We start from the raw sequence: 20,381 nt of genomic DNA, 5'->3' as shown, positions 1-20,381 counted from the left end.
GGAGAGCACCTGTCATTCATCTCAGTGGCCAGTCCAGCCCAAACCATGACGGATGGTCACCAACAGCAACAGGAGTTTTTAATCTCATGCTTCACCCAATTGTGATTAATGTGTCTATTGCTTAATAATACATTGTATAGACAGTTTTGGTACATGATAAAACTAATAACCCAACTCCAACCATCCAAAACATACAAGCTAATACATAGCAAAGAGCAATACTTCACTACCTACTTACCGTGGACCTGTAAGCGCATAAGTTACCAATATAGTATTTATGGCACACAGGCAAGAGGTGACCGCACCACCACTCTGTGAGAATAAGATGAATTGACTGTAGCCACAGGGTGGAGTGTGATGGTGTGCTCCACCGCCAACCCGACCTTTATCTCCCATGACCCTGCCCAAGTGATAACCATCTGTGGTGGTCATAATGGGTGCATGCACTCGTGATGGCTGCATCCAGTTCAACATGGTTTCAGGGATAAAGACAACAACACAATAGCCAAGGGCTAACTTGAGCAATGCGCCCACCTCACCACAATACTGGTGCTGTGGTCAATATGCAAATATGACTGTAAATCAATCATCTTACCTCCATAAACAGTGAACAGCCCAAGAGCCCTTGGAGCTCTCCTGCACGGCAGCAGGTTGCACGCCAGGATCTCCCCTTGAGTAGGGAAGACTCTTAAGGTTACTTCTCAAGATTCAGAGATTCTTTGCTACAACAGATCCTTGATAAGTGACTAATAGTATGCTAAACTTTGTAAATTTAGCTAAGTGATATAAAAGGTTGATTGTGCATATATAATCTGCTAGACATAAACTGTTGACCAAGTCTGGGACTAGGACTGGATCCAGCTGCACCTAGACTCCTCTTTGAGCAGTTTAGAAAGCAAGGTGTCCTTTCTGAACCTTGACTCAACGGGAGGGTCTCCCTGGCAGCTCTGCCTGACACTGTTCTCTATGCCTCAAATAACCAAGTGTGCCTTGCCATCGAGTGTTGTTAAAACACTGTCACTTTTACTATCAAACATCTTTAAATCCCTCTTTTACATCAATAAATGTATTGCTGCTTCTCTCTACGAGTGAAGTGCATCACTCCATCCACGACATGAAGGAGCTGCTTGCACGGATGCCGCACAGGTTGCTGCACAGAGGAGCTCCCCGCATCGGCTCTGGGAGCACCAACGTGGTTTTAGGCATCAGTCATTCAAGGGCTGGGCAAGGGATAGTCAGCAAAACACTGATGCCAACACCCCAGGTAAAATGCTCCTGGACTGAAACTGCTCACCTAGCACATCAAGGGCCACTTTGACACCTGTAGCCTTTCTTCCTACAAAGCTGGGCTTTGCTTTTGCAGGTAAAGCAGCAATTTAAGAAGGTTGTTTTGGGTCACCTCATTCCTCCGTCTGCAGACTACCGGTGAGAATAAACTGTGAGGGCAGAGGAGAGCAGAGCGGCTGCGAAAGCCAGCGCTGCGGTCCCACCACAGAAGCACGAGTCCTGTGGGAGAGGTGAAATTGTGGGGCCTCAGGGGGCCCTGGGAGAAGACAGAGAGAGGGTGCAGAGACAAATTCAGCTAATCCGGTGAGCACAGCAACTGGTTAATAACCGGCTCAGTGTTATTTGCCTTGCTCCAGCTAAAAATGGGTGGAAATCCTCACTCCACTCTTCAGTATCAGCTTCTCCTTCCGTGAGATTTGCAAGAGAGAATGTTACAATATCAATCTTCTCAAGCAAATATGCCAGGTTTACAAGGCACTCCTGTGCCCCGGTATTAAATAACAAAGGTAAATCTGGAGGAGCAGCATTCCGCTCTTCTTTTCACAGCCAGCCTTGTGCAGCAGATCCATCTTCTGAAGATGCTGTCGGAGGTGGGATGAGACCACATGCATCCACACCATCAAAGGAAACGGGGGCTTCCAAAGAAGGGTATTAGCTGAACAAGTCAGCCCCACCACTAATAAAGCTGTGCCCAACAAGCCCCTCCTGTGCTTCACTTTCTGCCCCCTACGCACCCTTTGGAGACTGATCACAGCCTTCAAAGACACCAACCAGACTCCCCCACCCACAGCAGGCAATACGTTCCCCCACTGTGGTATTTCTGTCATGTGAGGTGGCGGGGAAAGGGTTGTGACTGTGCAGAAACATGAGCAAAGGGAGGGAGAGGCCTCTTGAGGGCAGGCAAGGAGCTTGGGACAGAGGCAAGGGGTCCAAGACCCTCAGACTTGGGCAACTGCGGGTAAATAACCCCTTGCTAACATGACACCAGTGTCCCTAGCGGTGTCTGTCCCCAGGTGGCAAACGCAGTTTTGGTGATTGGAAACACCTGGCTCATTACAGTCCCTCTACTCACAAGCAGGCGTATGCCAGAAACCTCTCCCCTTCACAGCAGAGAAATGTTGAGACAAAGGGTTGTGTGAATCATTTCAGAGATGTGTTTGGCTCGTTAAAAGCTATTATGAAATGAAAAAAAAAAAAAGCTGAACCAACATGGCATCATTATTTTTTAATGCTGACAAGCAATGTTGGCAGAGCACGCTATCATGGGCACATCCCCCGAGGCAGGGGGAGATGGGCCACCATCGTGGACACTCAGAAGAGTGCTAGCCCAGGTGGTAGGGCTGCAAGACCCTCCCTGCCACATACCTGAGGGTCAGTCCCTCCCCTTTTTTCTTGAGCAGTAGGGACATAGCCCCAGATGCCAGGACAGGACGGGGGCAAACACCTCCACAACAGCTGGATGCTGGGCCTTTACTTAGCCCTCACAACGGCTCCCTCCAGGAATAGGGTGTGAAATATCAATTGTAGGTGGAGAGACACCCAGATAAAAATAGGGTGCTTTCTTTTCCCCTTTGGAAATCCGGGAAATGCCACTCCCGAGAACATACTTGCCACCACGCCAATGTCTATAGTGCAACAAGTTCTGTTTACATGAGAAAAAAACAGTACTGTTAAGTCTTGCAGAACCACAGCCCAATACATTTCATCTCAGTGTCAGATTACCACCGAACGGAAGGTAGCTTCCCTATATATTAAGCTTCCCCGGACCTCAGTTCTGTGCTAGAAGCTGAGCTGCTGACAAGTAGGTAAGATACCACCACTCAGGGTGGGAGCTCTCCTCATTCCCTTCAGCAATACCATCTCCTTGGCGGCCCAGGGGCCGCAGCTTTTTGCTGCGTGAGATTTCTGCTTGAATAAGGAGACCAAGATTTGTCTTGTAGTTCTGGATTTAGGTCGCTTAAATTTAGATGGCTCTCATCCCATACGTAAGCCTACCTCCCTAGGCACCCCTCACAGCCAGTGAGGGAAAATGGGTGCTCCCAGAGCACAACTCGCCCTAAAGTAGATAGCTACAATGATTTAGACAGCTTGCATCTTGAAAGTGCCAATTTCTGAGTATAAAGAAAGTCTCAGGAGATTCAGGAAAGCTGTCCAGGTGTGGTGAAGGTGGTCTGTATACGGAATATGGGCAGGGACTAAGGGTCTTCATGGTGGGAGGGCAGCAGCACAGGGCACTGAACATTACTAATTTTATTTTTTCTGAATTAAATATTGGGGTTTGAGATTTGGAGGAAGTTATCAAGGTGTCATAGAAGACGTGGGTTTGAAAAACCAGCAGAAATGAGATGTTACAAGTCTCTTGTGAATGGCCACAGCCTGGTTTGTGCCGGAGCAGGAGAGCTGCCACCGGGATCTCTTACAAAAAACAAGGCGACTCCGTTTATGTATCGCTTTGCCTACCCAACCTAGAGAAATACACCGTCAGCTCAGAAAGAGTTTCTTTGTGCTTATTCGGCGAGCAGTGAGACATGCTCACGTCTTCATGCATGCCAATGTTGACTGATTGATTTTCCAGGCTGTTCTGTGTGCTCGGGAAGAACCACTCCAATGTATCCGATGCTCGTGCTGCTGGGCCTCGCTGCCCTCCTGGGTAAGTCCGGCATCCCTCGCTGCCTTGCTCCAAGCAGCTGGGAAGCAGGAGACCTTGATGCACCTTCTCGCCCCGCCACCCCCCCCCGCAAAATCGTGGCTGCCACCAGACCCTATTGGAAGAGAGAGCGCTTGGGTCCCCCTTGTGTGTCTTGCAGAAGGAGGGGTGGCCTCTGAGGGACGGGTGGGCTCCGGGTGCAGGGCGCAGGGCAGGAACTCGCCTCTTCTCCATCACAAGGAGTGACAGAGGCAGCCCCACCGCCTGTCCTCTCCAGGGTGCAGCCTCCCCTTGGGTTTTCCTTGCAGTCACAAAAAGGTTTTTACAGCTTGAGCCTTCCCGTGTCGCCTCTGCAGGTGCCTCCCAGGGCCGCACGGATTGCTACGGCAGTGTAAACAGAATTAAAACCCCTGGGGCTTCATGCAAAACTGCAAAGCCGGAGCGTTTAACCTACTGCGGTGAGTATCCCTCTTCTGCCAGACGGCTACGTTTCTCCACGGCACAGTAATCCCAAATCTTTCACATTTCCAAAGTGCTGAACACACGCTAGCTGCTGAGCCTGGATAATATCCCTATGGCGATCATCTACCTCCCCCCAGAGGCCAGGCAAACAAAATTCTGATGTAATTCTGTGTGTATTAAAAGGAGAGAGGTGAGAGACAATTCTGAGTTTAAAAGCTATTAAGCAAATATCCTTACTTTTGATTTTAACTACAGGAGTTAAGGCTTCACAAAAGATTGCTGAAGTGGACCTAAAAGCTATGGATCGATATAAACCACTCATTAAGAAAGTTGGTGAAAAATTGTGTGTTGAACCAGCCCTGATCGCTGGCATCATCTCCCGGGAATCTCACGCTGGCAAAATACTGAAGGGTGGCTGGGGCGACAATGGAAATGGATTTGGTTTAATGCAGGTATTTGCTGACACTCCACTAAAACCCGATAAACAAATAGCATATAAATAAAAGTAAGCCCCCTACACATATCGTCCATTACAGCAGGGAAATGACTTCTTTCTGTTGTTTTGGTATTTCTAGGTTGACAAAAGATCACATAAACCTGTGGGAACATGGAACAGCGAAGCTCATCTTATGCAGGGCACAAACATACTTATCTCGATGATAAAGACAATACAGAAGAAGTTCCCATCCTGGACAAAGGATCAACAGCTGAAAGGTAAGGTGTAGGCCACAGGCTTTGTACAGGAGAGAAGAAAAACTTTAGCACGAGAACATACTGAATTAGTTCCCTTGTTCCTCAAAAAACACATTTCTAACAGGCTGTCACTTAGCTTTTCATCCCTCTTTTATTTCACCAGCAAAAGACAAGCTTTGTCAATTCTGTGTCGTTTCTGCCTTTCCTCGGTATAGCAGCCTCGCTGAATTTCCACCACCATGTGGCAAATATTTATACACCTGAAATCTAGTCTGTATAAGAGTTGAGCTTTCCTTATGTGACCATGAGGAATCTCCTACAGCCATACAGGTTAACAAACAGCTCCGTGGTTTACTTGAATGGGGCCAGCAGTTCACTCCGTATCTCTGTTCACAACGGAGTCGAGGTGTTTGCTCTATACCTAGTCAAGGTGTACAATATGATGTTATCCCATTCTATTCTACTTAATTCTGAACAAGCTCAGTGTAAATGGAGGGCGTGTGCTGGGCCAGATAAATGGTACAAGTTCATCAAGCTGCAAATACCTGTGAACACAAAACCTGAGGTATCTTTCCAAAGTTTTGGTGGATTCAGGAATAACTGTAAGCTGCTTGCAGACCCCCACTTCAGTCAGAGAAGCTCCAGTAATGCTGCCTACTCCCCTTCCAAAATCCCTATAGAGTCATAGAATGGTTTGGGTTGGAAAGGACCTTAAAGATCATCCAGTTCGACCCCCCTGCCATGGGCAGGGACACCTCCCACTAGACCAGGCTGCTCAAAGCCCCAGTGGGCTTGATCCACTGTGATTTGATCCAGTTTGTGCTGTGGCTCATCGGCGTATAATATAACTGGCCCAAGGAAAAGACAAAGCGGTCAAAAAAGCTTTCGAAACCAGTAAAAGCAGAACACATAAGGCTGGAATTTCCCCACACACACCCACCTTTTTTTTTTTTTTATGTCTGTATGACTTCTTTTGGTGTTTTATTTCAGGTGGGATTTCTGCCTACAACGCTGGTCCCAGGAACGTCCAAAGCTATGACAGAATGGACGTCGGCACCACCCATGATGACTACTCCAACGACGTGGTTGCACGAGCCCAGTATTACAAGAAACATGGATACTAGACTCAGGAATCTCTACTGAGTAACTTCCTTACCATCACCTGCATGACTTCCCTCAGGGAGCCAAGACACAGCGCCACTGTACCCTGCAAACCCACCCAGATGCAAATGTACAGGAATGATTTACATGAATAAGAATTTGCAGAGTAAAGCCCCGAATTTTTAAAACAATATTCAGTAAGATAGAGGTCATGCAGTTTCTTTACAAGCAATATGGTTTGGATTTTAGAAAGGGAATATTGCCAAATTCTTAATATTTTTTTCTGTTATCTGTGTTACAAGTTATCTCTTAGTTACAAGGACTATCTTGTTTTGCTATTGATAATTTGCTGCCTTCCAGATCTTAAAACACATTTCTGCCAAAATCTGTCATTCTCTTAAGAAATCAAAAGGCAAAATACTTCCTTGGGTATTAGCATCATGATTTATTTTTTCAAAGCTGCTTGATATTTACATTATGCTGTGGAGTAGTCATTTTTTTCTGAATGCTAATTTTTCATATAAATGCATAGAATAGAGATGGATGCTTTCAGTCATATAGAAATAAGCAAAGAGAAATTGAATAAAAATGTTATTAGCAAATGAAGCAGGACTCCAATGTACTCGTATTGTCATGTGTGTTAGCAAAGGTTGGATATGTACAATGTTAATTTTAGGCAGATGGAGAAACTGAGAAGGGAACATGACGAAACACAAGTTGCGCTTCATAAAAATGTTTTGCCTCTCTGCTGCTTGTAGAAGAGCAACGCTCAGGAAAATAGCAGTCTTTGAGTTTGGCATATTTTGGTGCTCCTATTCCTTCTACACCTGGAATTGAACTATTGTGGGGATGGGAGGGCGAAAAGGCAAGGAAAGGAGAGGGATAGATGCCTGCAGAACTGAATGACACTCATTCTCCAGAGCCAAAGGGAGAGTTGGGTTTGGTCTGGCAGCAAGCAGTGCAAGCCATGCTTGTCCCACCAGCATCTGCTTGTGTGCCGAGAGGACCTCCTTTATTCTTCCATGATGAGCACACCTTCTGGGACTGGGAGTAACTGTATATCAAAATAATTAGAAAAAACTCTGGCTGCAAGCATGTTAAGTGGGTAGAAAAATGCAATCCAAAGCCATTAACAGTGCACAGAGTTATGATACACATCCTCCCAGGAGCAATTAGAGACCACGCTGAAAACATCCAGCATGGATTTAAACAGGGGAAATAGTGCCCAGCCAACCTGTTTGCATCCTGTGATGAGATGACTGGCTTTATAGAAAAGGGGAGAGAGGCAGAAATGGTATGCCTTCACCTAGCAAAGTCTTTGCCCCAGCCTGCCATAGCATCCTTATAGCCAGACTGGTGAGACACGTACTGGATAGGCAGGTAGAAAACTGGCTCAAAACAAAGCGTGGTGGTCAGTGTCACAGGGTCCAGTGGGTGGCCAGTTGCTAGTGGCATCCCCCAGGGATGGATCCTGATCCTGCAGCCAGTACTGCTTCATGTTGTCAGCAGCAATTCGGTACTAGGGATAGAGTGCTCCCAGAAAGTTCACAGGCGATACCAACTGGCTGGTCCTGGAGAGGCTGAAGAAACGGGCTGATGGTAACGCCATGATGAACAATTAAGACAAAAGCAAAGCACTACACCTGGGACAGAATAACCCCATGCCCCAGTACAGACTGGGAGGCAACTGTCTAGAAAGTAAGATGTGCAAAAAGGGGATCTGGGAGTCCTGGTGGACACCATGGGCCCTCACGGGCCCTCATGGAGATGTGGACTAAAAGTACCCTGAGCTGCATTAGCAAAACTCTAGCCAGCAGGGAGGAGAGAGATAAATTCCCTCTCCTTTGTGCTTGTGAGACCACACCTGGAGAACTGTATCCAGTTTGGGGCTCCCTGATACAAGAGGGACACTGACACACTGGAGAGAGTCCAGCAGAGGCCACCAAGTTGGTCAAGGGTGGTGTCCTGTGCCCAGGATACCACCAGGCTTGGTGTCCTGGGCACAGGACACACGAGGAGAGGCTGAGGGAGCTGGGTTCTCTCAGCCTGGAGAAGAGTCAGCTTTGGGGTGACCATGCTGTCTGGGCTCTGACTGCACTGACAGGCTCTGCAGCCTCTTCCCCCTCCCTCCCAAGGGTCTGGCTGCCTGCATTGAAGGTCAGCTCTGATACTGCACTATGAGGAGCCTCATCTCTTCTCCACCTCCCATGCACCTTCTGCCTGCTGGCTCAGGAGCTGCATTTAAGCTCACAACCTTGCCCTGGGTCCTCACCTGAGCTGCCCTGGAAGTCAGCCTGCGCCTGGCTTTGTAACCTACTGATCCTGGTTTGGCCTTGCTGACTCTTCCTTCCTGGCTTGTTCTTGAACCTGTCTTGTAACTAAAGACTTGTCCTAGCAGGTTACCTCAACCTGGAAAGATCTTGCTTGCAATCACCACAGCCCACATGGTGCTGGGAAGGTAGGCTGGGAGGTGTCTGCCTCGATGCCACCCTGGAGAAGTGGCTGTCTGACAGCATATGCTTGGAAACCCAGGTGATTCACTTGATTTTTTTTAAATGCTGGCTACACAAACCACCCAGAGGTAACAAATGCTGATCACCATTCAACTCTTAGATCGACCCCGTTAGTCCTGCAGATTGATTCTGATCATTTGCTTCTGCAAACACCTCATGACACTAGTTCCCAGGACCAGCGCAGAGCAATGTCCCTGTCCCAGGGGTCAGCAACTCACAGGCTCCATTAGCTGGAACGCACCTTGCTGACACTTCAGCTAGAGCTGCTATCAAATTACTTGTGTTCCACACACACGTTTTAAAGCTACTTTCTCTTGTCTTACCTTGTACCAAATTGCTTAGTAGTACATCTGAAGCCAAGCTCTTAGCACTGGCAATGTCCATATTAACTCCCACCGAGCCCATACAGCCAGTGTCAGATGAGGTAAGGGCCATTGTGCATTTCAATACAGTTAATCCTACCTCCTGGCAGTTGATGTAGCAGAGTTTCCCAGTAGTCATATAATAAATACATGTAAGAAAGGTTCTGCCTTTTTGGTTTTTATTCAGAAAAAAAACCTCCAAAGCTTTGTAATTTGCCTTAGCAAAGATCTAATTGGCTTAATATGTATCTTCACAAGGTCCTCCTTAGGAACACATAGAGGTGGCTGCAAACCTCACAGCAGATGTTCACTGCAGGTATGTGGATGGGTGGCAGCCTTCTCTCCATCCATGCCACCAAGGTGGGCTGTGCTCCGTATGGCAGGATTTGCCTCCCACAGCTACAGAGGGGATTTAGTCTCCAACATCCACCATCTCCTGCCCTCCGGCCCAGGGACCATCACTGCTAGAGTCCCTAGCCCAGGGCCAGAGCGAGGCAGCGGGGTGGGAGACAGGAGTGGGGAGGGCAGAAGTGTCCTGCCGTGGTGCAAAGGCAACCACCATACTAGGATGCACAACATAGTGTACCCTCCACAAGACACGTGAAGTCTTCATGCTAATAAGCACCAAAAAACCTCAGCTAAGGACTGTGTTCAGTTTGGGCAGCCAGCAAAGATGGAGACCAAAACTTGCTCCAAACTGCAGCAACAACCCTGATCAGAAGTGAAGAAAATGTTACCTGAAGAGACTGCAGAACTGGGATGGCTTAGACAAGAAAAAACATGCTAAGGACAGGTATGTGTTTCTAGAACTACGCAACAGACAGCCAGGAAAAGGAAAGAAGTAAACAGGTTTGCCGTGTCCATGTGGACAGAGTAAAGCAGGTATACATACATAAATGCAAAAATACAGGAAATTTTACATTTTATGCTTTCATTTTTAATCAGCAATGAATACAAAGCATCTAAGTATGGCTCTTTAGTATTTATCTTATAACCAGAACAGCCTTTGCTGTACTTAGGTGAGATCATGAACAAGACTTCCAAAACACTTGAGAATTTATCTAAATTAAAAGGGCCAAAGACCAACTAGAACTTAATCTGGCTACTGCCATAAAAGACAATAAAAATGTTTATATAAATACATTAGTAACAAAATGAGGACTAAGGAGAATCAATCTCCATCTTTTATTGGATGCGGGGGAAAACATAGTGACCAAGGATGAGGAAAAGGCTGAGGCACTCAATACTTTCTTTGCCTCAGTCTTTAATAGTAAGACCAGTTGTTCTCTGGCTACCCGGCCCCCTGAGCTGGAAGACAGGGGTGGGAAGCCCTCATCATCCACAAGGAAATGGTTAGCAAGCTACTACATCACCTAGACACAAACAAGTCTATGGGACCAGATGGGATCCACCCAAGCGTACTGAGGAAGCTGGAGGAAGTGCTCACCAAGCCACCTTCCATCATTTATCGGCAGTCTTGGCTAACCAGGGAAGTCCCAGTTGACTGCAAGTTAGCAAATGTCACACCCATCTACGAGAAGGGCTGGAAGGAGAATCTGGGGAATTACAGACCTGTCAGTCTGACCTTGGTGTTAGGGAAGGCTACGGAGCAGATCATCTTGAGTGCAGCACGTACAGGACAACCAGGCAATCAGGCCCAGTCAGCATGGGTTTATGGAAGGCAGGTCATGCTTGACTAACCTGATCTCCTTCTATGACAAGGTGACCCGCTAAGTGGATGAGGGAAAGGCTGTGCATGTTGTCTACCTAGGCTTTAGTAAAGCCTTTGACAATGTTTCCCACAGCGTTCTTCTGGAGAAACTGGCTGCTCATGGCTTGGATGGGCGTACGCTCTGCTGGGGTTGTTTAGCCTGGAGAAAAGGAGGCTGAGGGGAGACCTTATTGCTCTCTACAACTACCTGAAAGGAGGTTGTAGCGAGGTGGGGTTCGGTCTCTTCTCCCCAGTAACAAGCAATAGGATGAGAGTAAATGGCCTCAGGTTGCGCCAGGGCAAGTTTAGATTGGATAGTAGGAAAAATTTTTTCACCAAAAGGGTTATCAAACATTGGAACAGGTTCTCCAGGGAAGTGGTGGAGTCACCATCCCTGGAGGTATTTAAAAGACATGTAGATGTGGTGCTTCGGGACGTGGTTTAGTGGTGGACTTGGTAGTGTTACGTTAATAGTTGGACTTGATGATCTTAAAGGTCCCTTCCAAACAAAAAGATTCTATGATTCTAAACTCTTTCTACCAGGCAAGAAAGGATCATCCTGACAGATGATCAGCAAGTTAAATTATTCCTTCAGTCTCATATATCCCTATTACCTTCAGATTACGCTCCTGCCTTCAGTGCAGTTGCACAAAGAAAATTGACAGAATTCAGCAGCAGTCTCTGGGGAGGGAAGAAGCACTGCCCCCCAGCACTGCAGTGGGCAACCCAAAACCCATGGCACTGGTTCATGGAACTCCATGGTGAGGTCAACACAAGAGACCAAGTTTCATGGCAGAACCACACTCTGACAGGCTTTTTGTAGCATTTCTGAAAGGCGAAGAAAAACTAGGATAATCTAGATCTGAATTGGAGGTTGCTGAATGCCTCAACTACCAGCAAGTACAAGGGGAATCCAGGACATAAACCACAATTTGGGACACTTTTGAGGCTGCCCAAAACCTCCACCTGTACCCCTGACACAGCAGGAGAGATCGTAATGCAGTGCGGCTTACATACCGCCTCCTCAGTGACAAGCGAGCGATGGGACAAGCAAGAGATGCTGCAAAGAGCACTGGCAAAAACCTTACCTGGTTCTCCATCCCCGGAGACCTGAGCCTGCAGCAGCTCCTGAGCTCTCGCTGGAGCCTGCAAGCTGGAGCCTGCTTGACATCGCACAGATGACAGACAAGGCTGTTGTTATGAACCATCGCGTGGACATGCCATTCTCTCTCAGTAGGCTGAATACAGATTTGTTGAGGAAAACACTTCCCCAGAACATGTGAGATTCCATGCATGTGTATGTGATTAAATAATAATTTCTGGATAGGGCTCCAGAAAACACAGGAGATCCACCTGTATGCCTTAACTACTGTGATGCAGAAGCAAACTAGTACGTCCTTTACGATTCTCGGCCAGCAATAATAAAGCACGGGCCATTTGGAGACTGCTGGTTCATGAATCATGTTCAGTGGTGTTTTGAATTTTCAATATGTTTTTATGTCACCCCTGTATGAGCCATATCTGTTCTATTTTCCTTCCAGTCAGAGGTACTCCCCTGTGTTTCAATTTTTGAACTCACTCATAATCGTGCACACGAAGAGCTCCGTGCATGGGCTGCTGTGACTTTTTGCAGCCAGTTCTCGATGTGAAGCGCCAACATACAGGAAAAATTTTAGAGAACTGAATCTTTCAACACCATTTCAACACCATGACACAGGATGAATTCCCCAGCTTAAAATGGGCAAGAGGCGATGAAAGAGCAAGACAGGATTTGACCCTCACAAAATTTAAAGTGGGAGACGCGTGTGTGACTGGGTCTGCCATCCAGTGTCTTTTTTCCCTACTGCTGAGCAGCTACAGTGGCTTTGATCCACGCTGCCTGCTAATTTGGGTCTGTGCCTTCACCTTTGTTGTCACTGTACAAGAGGGGAGAGCAACAGGGACCTGGCATGTCCTCTGCATATCCAAATTCTCAGTGGTTGCTGCCCTGCGTCGTGTTATTGTTGCTGGGTCTTTGCCTGCAAAAACTTTATTACAACACGAAAGCGCAGGGTCCTGTTTCCCCATTGTCAGCACGTTATTGCTCCCAACAACTGAAGGGGACCAGTTGTTTTTAGACAAGGCTCCTCCTAGTTCCAGACTGTTAGTAACAGGGTTTTAAATTAAATTAAAAGGTATTTCATTTTTAAAATCATATTTGTGCTCTTGCTGTTGAGCAGAAACCCTGTTGTGTTTGGGTGGATGCACAAAAAGTTGTTAGGCGTTCCCATTTCCCGTAATACCGGTGGCATGTGAGAAGTGCACTGAGTCAGCTGCTCCAAAGGGCCGCCAGCAGATCAAAAGCCCGTTTGTCTCTAGGAAGTGCGGCGAGAAGGTGGGGAGACATCCTGCAGCAAACATGTCAGGTCTGTGATGTTTGTCTAATATTCTTGTAAATAATTCACTGTACTAAAATCTGTTTTCCATTAACTGCTGGGCTCGGGTTAGCATTGCTCCTCTCAGCTGCTGTTTGCGTGTCTTCCCTTCTGCAACGGCGTGTTTAGGCAACAGAAAAACACAGGCAAAATTGCAAGTCTGATAAATTGTAATGGATGTAATCAAAGGATGTTTCTCTTTGATTTTTCCTGTTGACAGTAGCTATGGAAAAGCAAGCTGGAGCCAGCAAGTAATGTAGGATTTCTTTTGACTCTCATAGATATATTTTTTTAATAGAAAAACTGCCTTTTGGAGGTGCCTTTCTCCATTGGCTATGCGGGCAGCCCAGGTCACAAGCTTTGACTAGATAGCGAAGTTTTAGGTAAGCTAAAATTAGGGGAGATGAAGTGTGCACAAAGCACCAGTTCACCCCACAAAGCTACACTGTGACTTTATGCTAGCATGATCTAGAGGTAATCCTTTCCAGAGCGTACAATACCATGACCGCATCTGCTAGCGCAAATGCCTGCGCTAGCATCGAAATGATGCCATGGGTTTCAGTCATGGACGCGAAAACATTTTAACAGTATGTGTCACACACTGCGCTGGCTTGACATTTCGTTGTAAATACTGCTCTTTAGGCTGTTTGGAACTTTACGGGAATATACTGAATGTTGACACAACTGGAGCTTCAGAAGCAACCGCAAGACCAGAAGGTCTGAGCTATGCAGGTAGGCACTAACTCAGCTGTGCATCTCCCCTTACATCCACGCACAAGCTCATCCCTGTTACAGATCCCCGCTCTCTGGCTGTCACTCATTGCCAAGCAAGCAGATTGTTCCACAACCAACAAAGATCCTACTTGGGTATTTAAGTTTATGTTGGGAATGGAGTTGCTTTTGAGATGTTCTAAGGAATATTCTCCTGGATTCCTCGCAACCCCTGCCATCGAGCCTGCTTTTCCCCCTCTCTTAAGAGAGTTTCCCTCATGACCTAAGTTTCTGAACATTTCCCCATTATAGTCCTAAATTGAAAGAAACTAAATCTGGGACTAATCCACCCAAAGTCTTAGATTTATAAGAACACGACCCGCCTTTTGGTCTGCACACTAGAGAACTAACTGCCCTCTGTATTTGAAAAAAAAGTATTTTATATCATCTGTGTATTGATTTCTAGGGTACTTACCCTTCAGCAAAATTGGTCAATTCTATCATTGCTTCTCCCAAAACAGATTAAGGATTCAAAATGTCAGCTCAGTCACAATGAGTGATAGAACAACTTGTTTCTGATTTTAAAAACAAAAGGAAAAGTCACGCACGTTGTGTTGTAGGAGTTCCTGCCTCAGAGAAGATAGCAGAAAAAGATTTGAAGAACATGGCGAAATACAAAGCCAAGATTACAAAAGTTGGCAACAGCAAGTGTGTTGATCCAGCTGTGATTGCTGGGATTATCTCTCGAGAGTCGCATGCTGGGACAGTGCTGGAGTATGGCTGGGGTGACTATGGAAACGCATTTGGCTTAATGCAGGTACGGTCAACCTTCTTAAAAACACAAACCTCATCCTTCTTCTGAAGCAGAAAGTCAGAAGAGCAGCAGGGGACCTGCTGAAAGGCTAAAACCCCCTAAAACTTTTCTGCCAAGTCTTTGGCCAAAATAAACCTGACACTGACCTGGCTGCCAACTCCCAGTACCGGGGAAGGACCCTGGTGAGTGTCAGGGCATGAGCTTTCGCTCTGCGAAACCGCTGCTTGCTTCCCAACAATCTGTTAGGAATGAAGAGATTAATCGTTCCTATTCATACTTTAGATAATAGATCATGTTTTTAAAAGCTTTTTTTTAACTAAGCATAGAGGCCTGTAGGCAGCAGCTACATACAGTCAGGTTAACTGCCCTACGTGTACCACAGGGGCCTGGCTAGTGGGGAATCTTGCTTCATTATTCATGCCTACATTCACGCCTCGCTTGTTTGCCAAGTTGTATGCTTATCCGTACAATCCCTAAACATTTCCTGCACGCATTGGGATCCGCTTTTCTAACAGCTCCAGCCCCCTCAGGCTTGCCCTTTACTACCCCATGGTTAAGAGATGGAGGAAGGAGAAGAAAGAGAAAGAAGGAGAAAGGAGGAGAACTGGGGCAGAGATCTAGGGGAGGTCCGTAGAGGAAACAGGGGTTTTTCCACCCTTGACGCAGCAGGGGAGGAGAGAAACCTTGCAGCTGGAAAAGCTTAAGCAGCAGTAAGCCTGCCTTCTGCACCCTGTCACCTTTACAGCAGCAGCTGAGTTGTTTTAAGGCTCTTATAGACAAGGAGGTGGGGCAGGCATTTCCCTTCAGTGCCCTGATAATCAGCTATTCATGCGCCTGCTGAATTCATCTGCACCTTGAGCTGAGCTTGCTTCTTCTCTATACAATTACAAAAGAGGTAAATCACGATATTAAAGATCAAAATGAATATGAGCAGCCTGTAAGCAATGAAGAGCTCTGGATAAATACTGGGGTTTCTGGTGTGCTGATATTGCTGTTTCGCTTTCAGGTTGACAAACGGCACCATAAGATTGTGGGGTCATGGGACAGTGAAGAGCACTTAGTACAAGGCACGCAGATTTTATGTGATATGATAAAGGCAATCCAGAAGAAATTCCCAACTTGGACAAAGGAACAGCAGCTCAAAGGTAGAGTTTTGTCAGCTGTAAAACACTTCACGTGTACAAAAGTCAAGCACAATAATGCTGTAAAACCAAGCACTTCAGAAAATGGAGTTCATTTTATTGAGGTGTGGAATAATATTCAATACTCACTAAAAGGAATAGAGGCATAAGATTTGGTCAGCTCTCTAGCAGGCTTTTGGAAAACTTGGCAAACAGCATGACATTTTTCAGTTGCAAGGAGGAAGGATGGTATTTTCCCCTCCTCTCCCCATTTCATTTGTTTTCTGTTTCTATATCCACCTACAAAAAGCTATTATCCTGGGAACTCTGGAGAAGGAACACATTAATTCTGAAAACATATGGTCCTCTCTGGAAGAAACATGGCTATATCCTTGAGCACTGATTACAGCTGAAGCAGTCGTGACGGCTGGGTCCCCGTGTTCCAACTACGATACAAATATGTCTGAGGTTATCAGTGAAGGCAGGCATGAAAGAATATGCACAAAAGGAAACAGTCATACAACTGAAGATGCTAACATTAGTAAAATACAGCAAGGGGACAATGATCACCAAGTCTGGATATAAAGGAGGAAGTTATGATTTCCTCACAAAGTTAAAACACAAAAGGAGCACCTCGGCGACAAAAATAGCTGGAAATGGTAATACTATGGCCAAAGATACTGGTGAAAAGAGAGCTACAAACTAAAGCAATGCATTTAAGTTGTGATTTTTGTTTGTTTTCTTATTTACTGACAAAGTATCATCTCTGTTTATGTGTTTCTTTCACCCTCATTTCAGGTGGGATCTCAGCCTATAATGCGGGACCTAACAAAGTCCAGACCTACGACGGAGTGGATACTGGCACAACACACCATGACTATGCCAATGATGTGGTTGCAAGAGCCAAGTTTTATAAGAGAAATGGATACTGAGATACTTGAGTAATTACTAGATTTGAGTCACTGATTGCATACTTTGCTTCTAATTAAAAAAATCCTGGATTTCTCCCCCAGAAACAGTAAGAATGGGGGAGGGCAATGAAGCCAGAAACAAGTGCGAGCTTTCAATGATTTTTTTTTTCACCTAGGCTAGAAAAGTCACTTTAAATGACAACACTGCTAATAATCCAAACTGTAACCTATCTTTTGCCATTTATTTATCTCACTTCATTAGAAGATTCAAGCAGAGTTGTCACCTGTGCCTGCAGTTTTTCAAGGAGCAGATTGATGCTGCAAGAAAGTTATAACACTGCTTCAGAAGATTTTATCTACCTTAGATTTTATGTCAATATATGTGTCTATCAGCAGTACAAAATCGGTTGTTAACAATTTGCAATTTTGGAACTGAATATTTGGAATAAATATTTTACATGTTTAATCGACCAGAAGAGTCTATCACAACGTATCATATCCTTTCAGAATAATTGCTCTTAACTTTGGCAATGCGACTCCAAGGTGTCTGTTTCTTGTGACAGGAGGGAAAATACTAAGTGATCCGTAACTTTTTTTGCCCTTTATACTACTTCACTTTAGCCTTTACAGTTGTAAACAACCTGTAAAACTCAAGCTGCTGTAATTAATACTTCTATTGAAGCTACGTATTAGCTTCAATGCAGGTCTGGAGTAAGAATATGCACATTATATCACGTTTTTAAAATGGCATGTATTTATAAAATCTGATCAAGTTCATGCACAATAAACAGATCCTTTTAATTGACCATATGGTAAAGCTTTTGGGGAGCCTTAACTTCAGAGTTGTTGGGTTCATTCACCCATTTCAAGACACAAGGGGGAAAAGTAAGTGTTTTAGAGTGGCTGAAAAAAAACACCACTCAAGCGTTATCACTAGGGACTAAAGGAGAAATAACAAAGAGCATGAGGGGGTTGTTTGTCCGTTTGCTTGTTTATTTTAAATATGGTGCATTTTTTATAGCTAGTATTTTGTGCCTGTGATTAAAAATATCCTGATGCTACCATTAGAATTCTATTGATCTACTCACACTACAGTATTAATTACCAATCTGAAACAGTAAGTGAACTTGCAACAGAGCAATAGCACAGAACTAGAAATTTATTCTTAAAACAGTGTATTTCCACACTGCTACTGCATATTGCACCAAAGATTTGTTGTAATGTACTTTAAATGCTACAGCAGGTAGGCACAGCAAATGGTTCCTATCCAAAAAAGCAAGCTCAATGTGAGCCAGCTGTGGCCCCAAGCAGCAAAGGCAGCTAAGGGTACCCTGGGCTGTACGAACAGAAGCACAGCTTGACCAACGGAAGGGACTACAAGCACTTATTAGACTGCATCCAGAGCAGAGTCCAGTTTTGGGTCCCCTGACAGAGGAAAGACCAATTAAGTAGAGAGAAGTCATCAGAGAGCCACCCAGGTGGTTGGGGCTGGAGCACTTGCCCCATGAGAAGGGCAGCTTCAGGTGGACCTAACAGCAGCCCCACAGTACCTACCTGTGAGGGATAATTGAGGAGATGGAGCCAGGCTGGCTCCTCACAGTAGCACAAGGTGCGAAGAGAACTGTCAACAGGCATAAGCCGACAAAAGAGAGGTTCAGACTGGATACAAGACTGTATCCTGCATATAACCTTTTCCCCATGAGGACAGCCAGGTAGCAGAGCAGGCTGCCCAGAAAGGCTGAGCTCTCCCTGCCCTCGGAGGTTTTCAAGACCTGACTGGACAAAGTCCTGAACGACCTGGCCTGATGACCTCAGCGCTGGCCCTGCATTAAGCAGGAGACTGGATGAGAGACCTGCAGGTACTTCCCAACCAGAACTTTGTTATCATCTTAAGTCAGCCTGTTTGTTCCCTGCACAAAAAGGTAGCATCTCTTACCTGCCCTTCATGAAGATTTACATGAAGCACTTCCAATGCTCCATTAATGAAAGGACATGAATACACACCGTTTGTGCACCCTGTTGGTTCAGGTTTTAGACCTGAGAGCAGATCTCTAGAGAAAGTATGCTTATACAGACGTGGTCTGGGATATCACATTGACTGTACGACAGTTGAGATCTTGGAGGAAATACCATTTCAGAAACACCCAAACTTACACATACATTAAAAATTTTAAGAAAATATAATTTCCTTTTTCATTAACACTGCCAGCTTGTCAATTAAACACAGTAAGGATCTCTGGTAACTAAATCTTACCTAGAAATAACAGGTACTATCTAAAGCATTTTCCCTTCTCTGTACTTGGGAAGCAGCTGTTAGCTCTTCTCTAACAACAGAGTTGTGTGTAGTTTATCACACGCTTTTTAAGTTGTGCACAGTACCAAGCAAGCTTGTTCATTGACACATTCTTTCCAGTTCACATTGCAGTACTTCTGAAGGTTGTAGCATCTGTATAGCGTAATGAATAGAAGATCCATATTCACACAAATACTGTGTATGACAGGACTGGCAGTGCTCCCTCTGTTGGAGATTCACCAGGCTGCAGCACCGTGGACACAAATCCCAAACGCGCTTGCTAAACCTGAGCGATCCTGGCGTTGGTGCTCTGGGCCACTAATCCCAGTCCAAGGCTTACATTTGCTATCCCTCAGCAACAAGACCCCTTTGCCTAATTTCCTGGGCCCTAGTACTTCTGCCATCTCTTTTAAGCATGTCCTGCATACCTTGGATGCACTACACGTCCTTCAAAAGGGATGATATTTCAGCTTTACTAAGTATCTCCCTGAGGGAACACGTTCAACACCACAGTTATAACACACTGCAGCAGAAGACGGCATGCAGATGCTGGAAGGAAGGTGAGAGGGAAGAAAAGAAACATTCATTTATCTGCTTCTTTTTCCTTGTCATTCTGTATACTTCAGACCAACACTAGTATTTCCAACTATAGCCTTTAACTTGTTGAGAAATTGAGGTTTTTCAATTCAGTTTTGCGTTTCTGCCTTCAGCCTGCCCATAGGAGCCATTGCACTCTTCAGTGACACTACCATAGCCTATCCTTCTTTTTCTTCCGCACGCTGTCTCCACCTTTTATGTCCCTCTACTGATTTGTCTATTCCTTTGAACTCCTACTAGTGTTTACTCTTCTCTGGAAGCATGCAGAAAAGATAAACATTAATTTTCAGTGGCTGCATCCCTCTGATCTTCTCACAATATGCAGTCATTAAGATTAACTCCTTTACAGCATGTCTCATGTGGGAGCGGCTCATAGTGTAGTAAACTATGGAATTTATGCTTGCTGGAATGGAAACTACTTTATCATTTGATACAGCAGTGGCTTTCTAACTTTGGCCACACTTCTTAAAACTGTAAATAAAAAATACACAGTACTAGTCAAGATCCTTCAGTAAAAGGTGTTATTTTATAAGCTTGCATTCCACAATTACTAACTTGCATCAAAGAAGTATGGTTCAGGATCTCCAGATTTCTAAAGTTTGCAATTTTAGAACAGGAAAAGTATCAACTTTCACCCAGACTGCAGCTCCTAGGCTATTACTATTAAACATTTAGGATCAAGAAATACATATGAAGTGAGATAACATGTTTCCTGAAAAACTAATTATACAACCTACCAAGATG

The 20,381-nt window shown here is 45.3% G+C and overlaps 2 protein-coding genes across 2 annotated transcripts; both read left to right on the top strand.

Annotated features, from left to right (window-relative positions):
* The first annotated feature begins 3,894 nt into the window (after positions 1-3,894).
* LOC141737905 (lysozyme g-like) lies at positions 3,895-6,353 on the top strand. Its single transcript, XM_074572902.1, has 5 exons — positions 3,895-3,937; positions 4,291-4,392; positions 4,652-4,848; positions 4,972-5,110; positions 6,080-6,353. Exons 1-5 carry the CDS (start codon positions 3,895-3,897, stop codon positions 6,211-6,213), a joined length of 615 nt encoding a protein of 204 aa, XP_074429003.1. The 3' UTR covers positions 6,214-6,353.
* A 6,792-nt stretch (positions 6,354-13,145) lies between these two features.
* LOC141737904 (lysozyme g-like) lies at positions 13,146-17,556 on the top strand. Its single transcript, XM_074572901.1, has 5 exons — positions 13,146-13,181; positions 13,833-13,922; positions 14,522-14,718; positions 15,722-15,860; positions 16,635-17,556. Exons 1-5 carry the CDS (start codon positions 13,175-13,177, stop codon positions 16,766-16,768), a joined length of 567 nt encoding a protein of 188 aa, XP_074429002.1. The 5' UTR covers positions 13,146-13,174; the 3' UTR covers positions 16,769-17,556.
* The last annotated feature ends 2,825 nt before the right edge of the window (positions 17,557-20,381 follow it).

The sequence above is a fragment of the Larus michahellis genome, chromosome 1, assembly GCF_964199755.1.
Source record: "Larus michahellis chromosome 1, bLarMic1.1, whole genome shotgun sequence".
Lineage (NCBI taxonomy): Eukaryota > Metazoa > Chordata > Aves > Charadriiformes > Laridae > Larus > Larus michahellis.
This window is presented reverse-complemented; position numbering and strand designations above follow the sequence as displayed.

Excerpts from the sequence above, each read along its gene's own strand:
- LOC141737905 (XM_074572902.1), top strand. The coding sequence starts at position 3,895 with ATGTATCCGATGCTCGTGCTGCTGGGCCTCGCTGCCCTCCTGG. Across the intron at positions 3,938-4,290 it reads GGGCCTCGCTGCCCTCCTGG|GTGCCTCCCAGGGCCGCACG; the intron begins GTAAGTCCGGCA and ends TCGCCTCTGCAG. Across the intron at positions 5,111-6,079 it reads AAAGGATCAACAGCTGAAAG|GTGGGATTTCTGCCTACAAC; the intron begins GTAAGGTGTAGG and ends GTTTTATTTCAG.
- LOC141737904 (XM_074572901.1), top strand. Across the intron at positions 13,923-14,521 it reads AGAAGGTCTGAGCTATGCAG|GAGTTCCTGCCTCAGAGAAG; the intron begins GTAGGCACTAAC and ends GTTGTGTTGTAG. Across the intron at positions 15,861-16,634 it reads AAAGGAACAGCAGCTCAAAG|GTGGGATCTCAGCCTATAAT; the intron begins GTAGAGTTTTGT and ends CCCTCATTTCAG.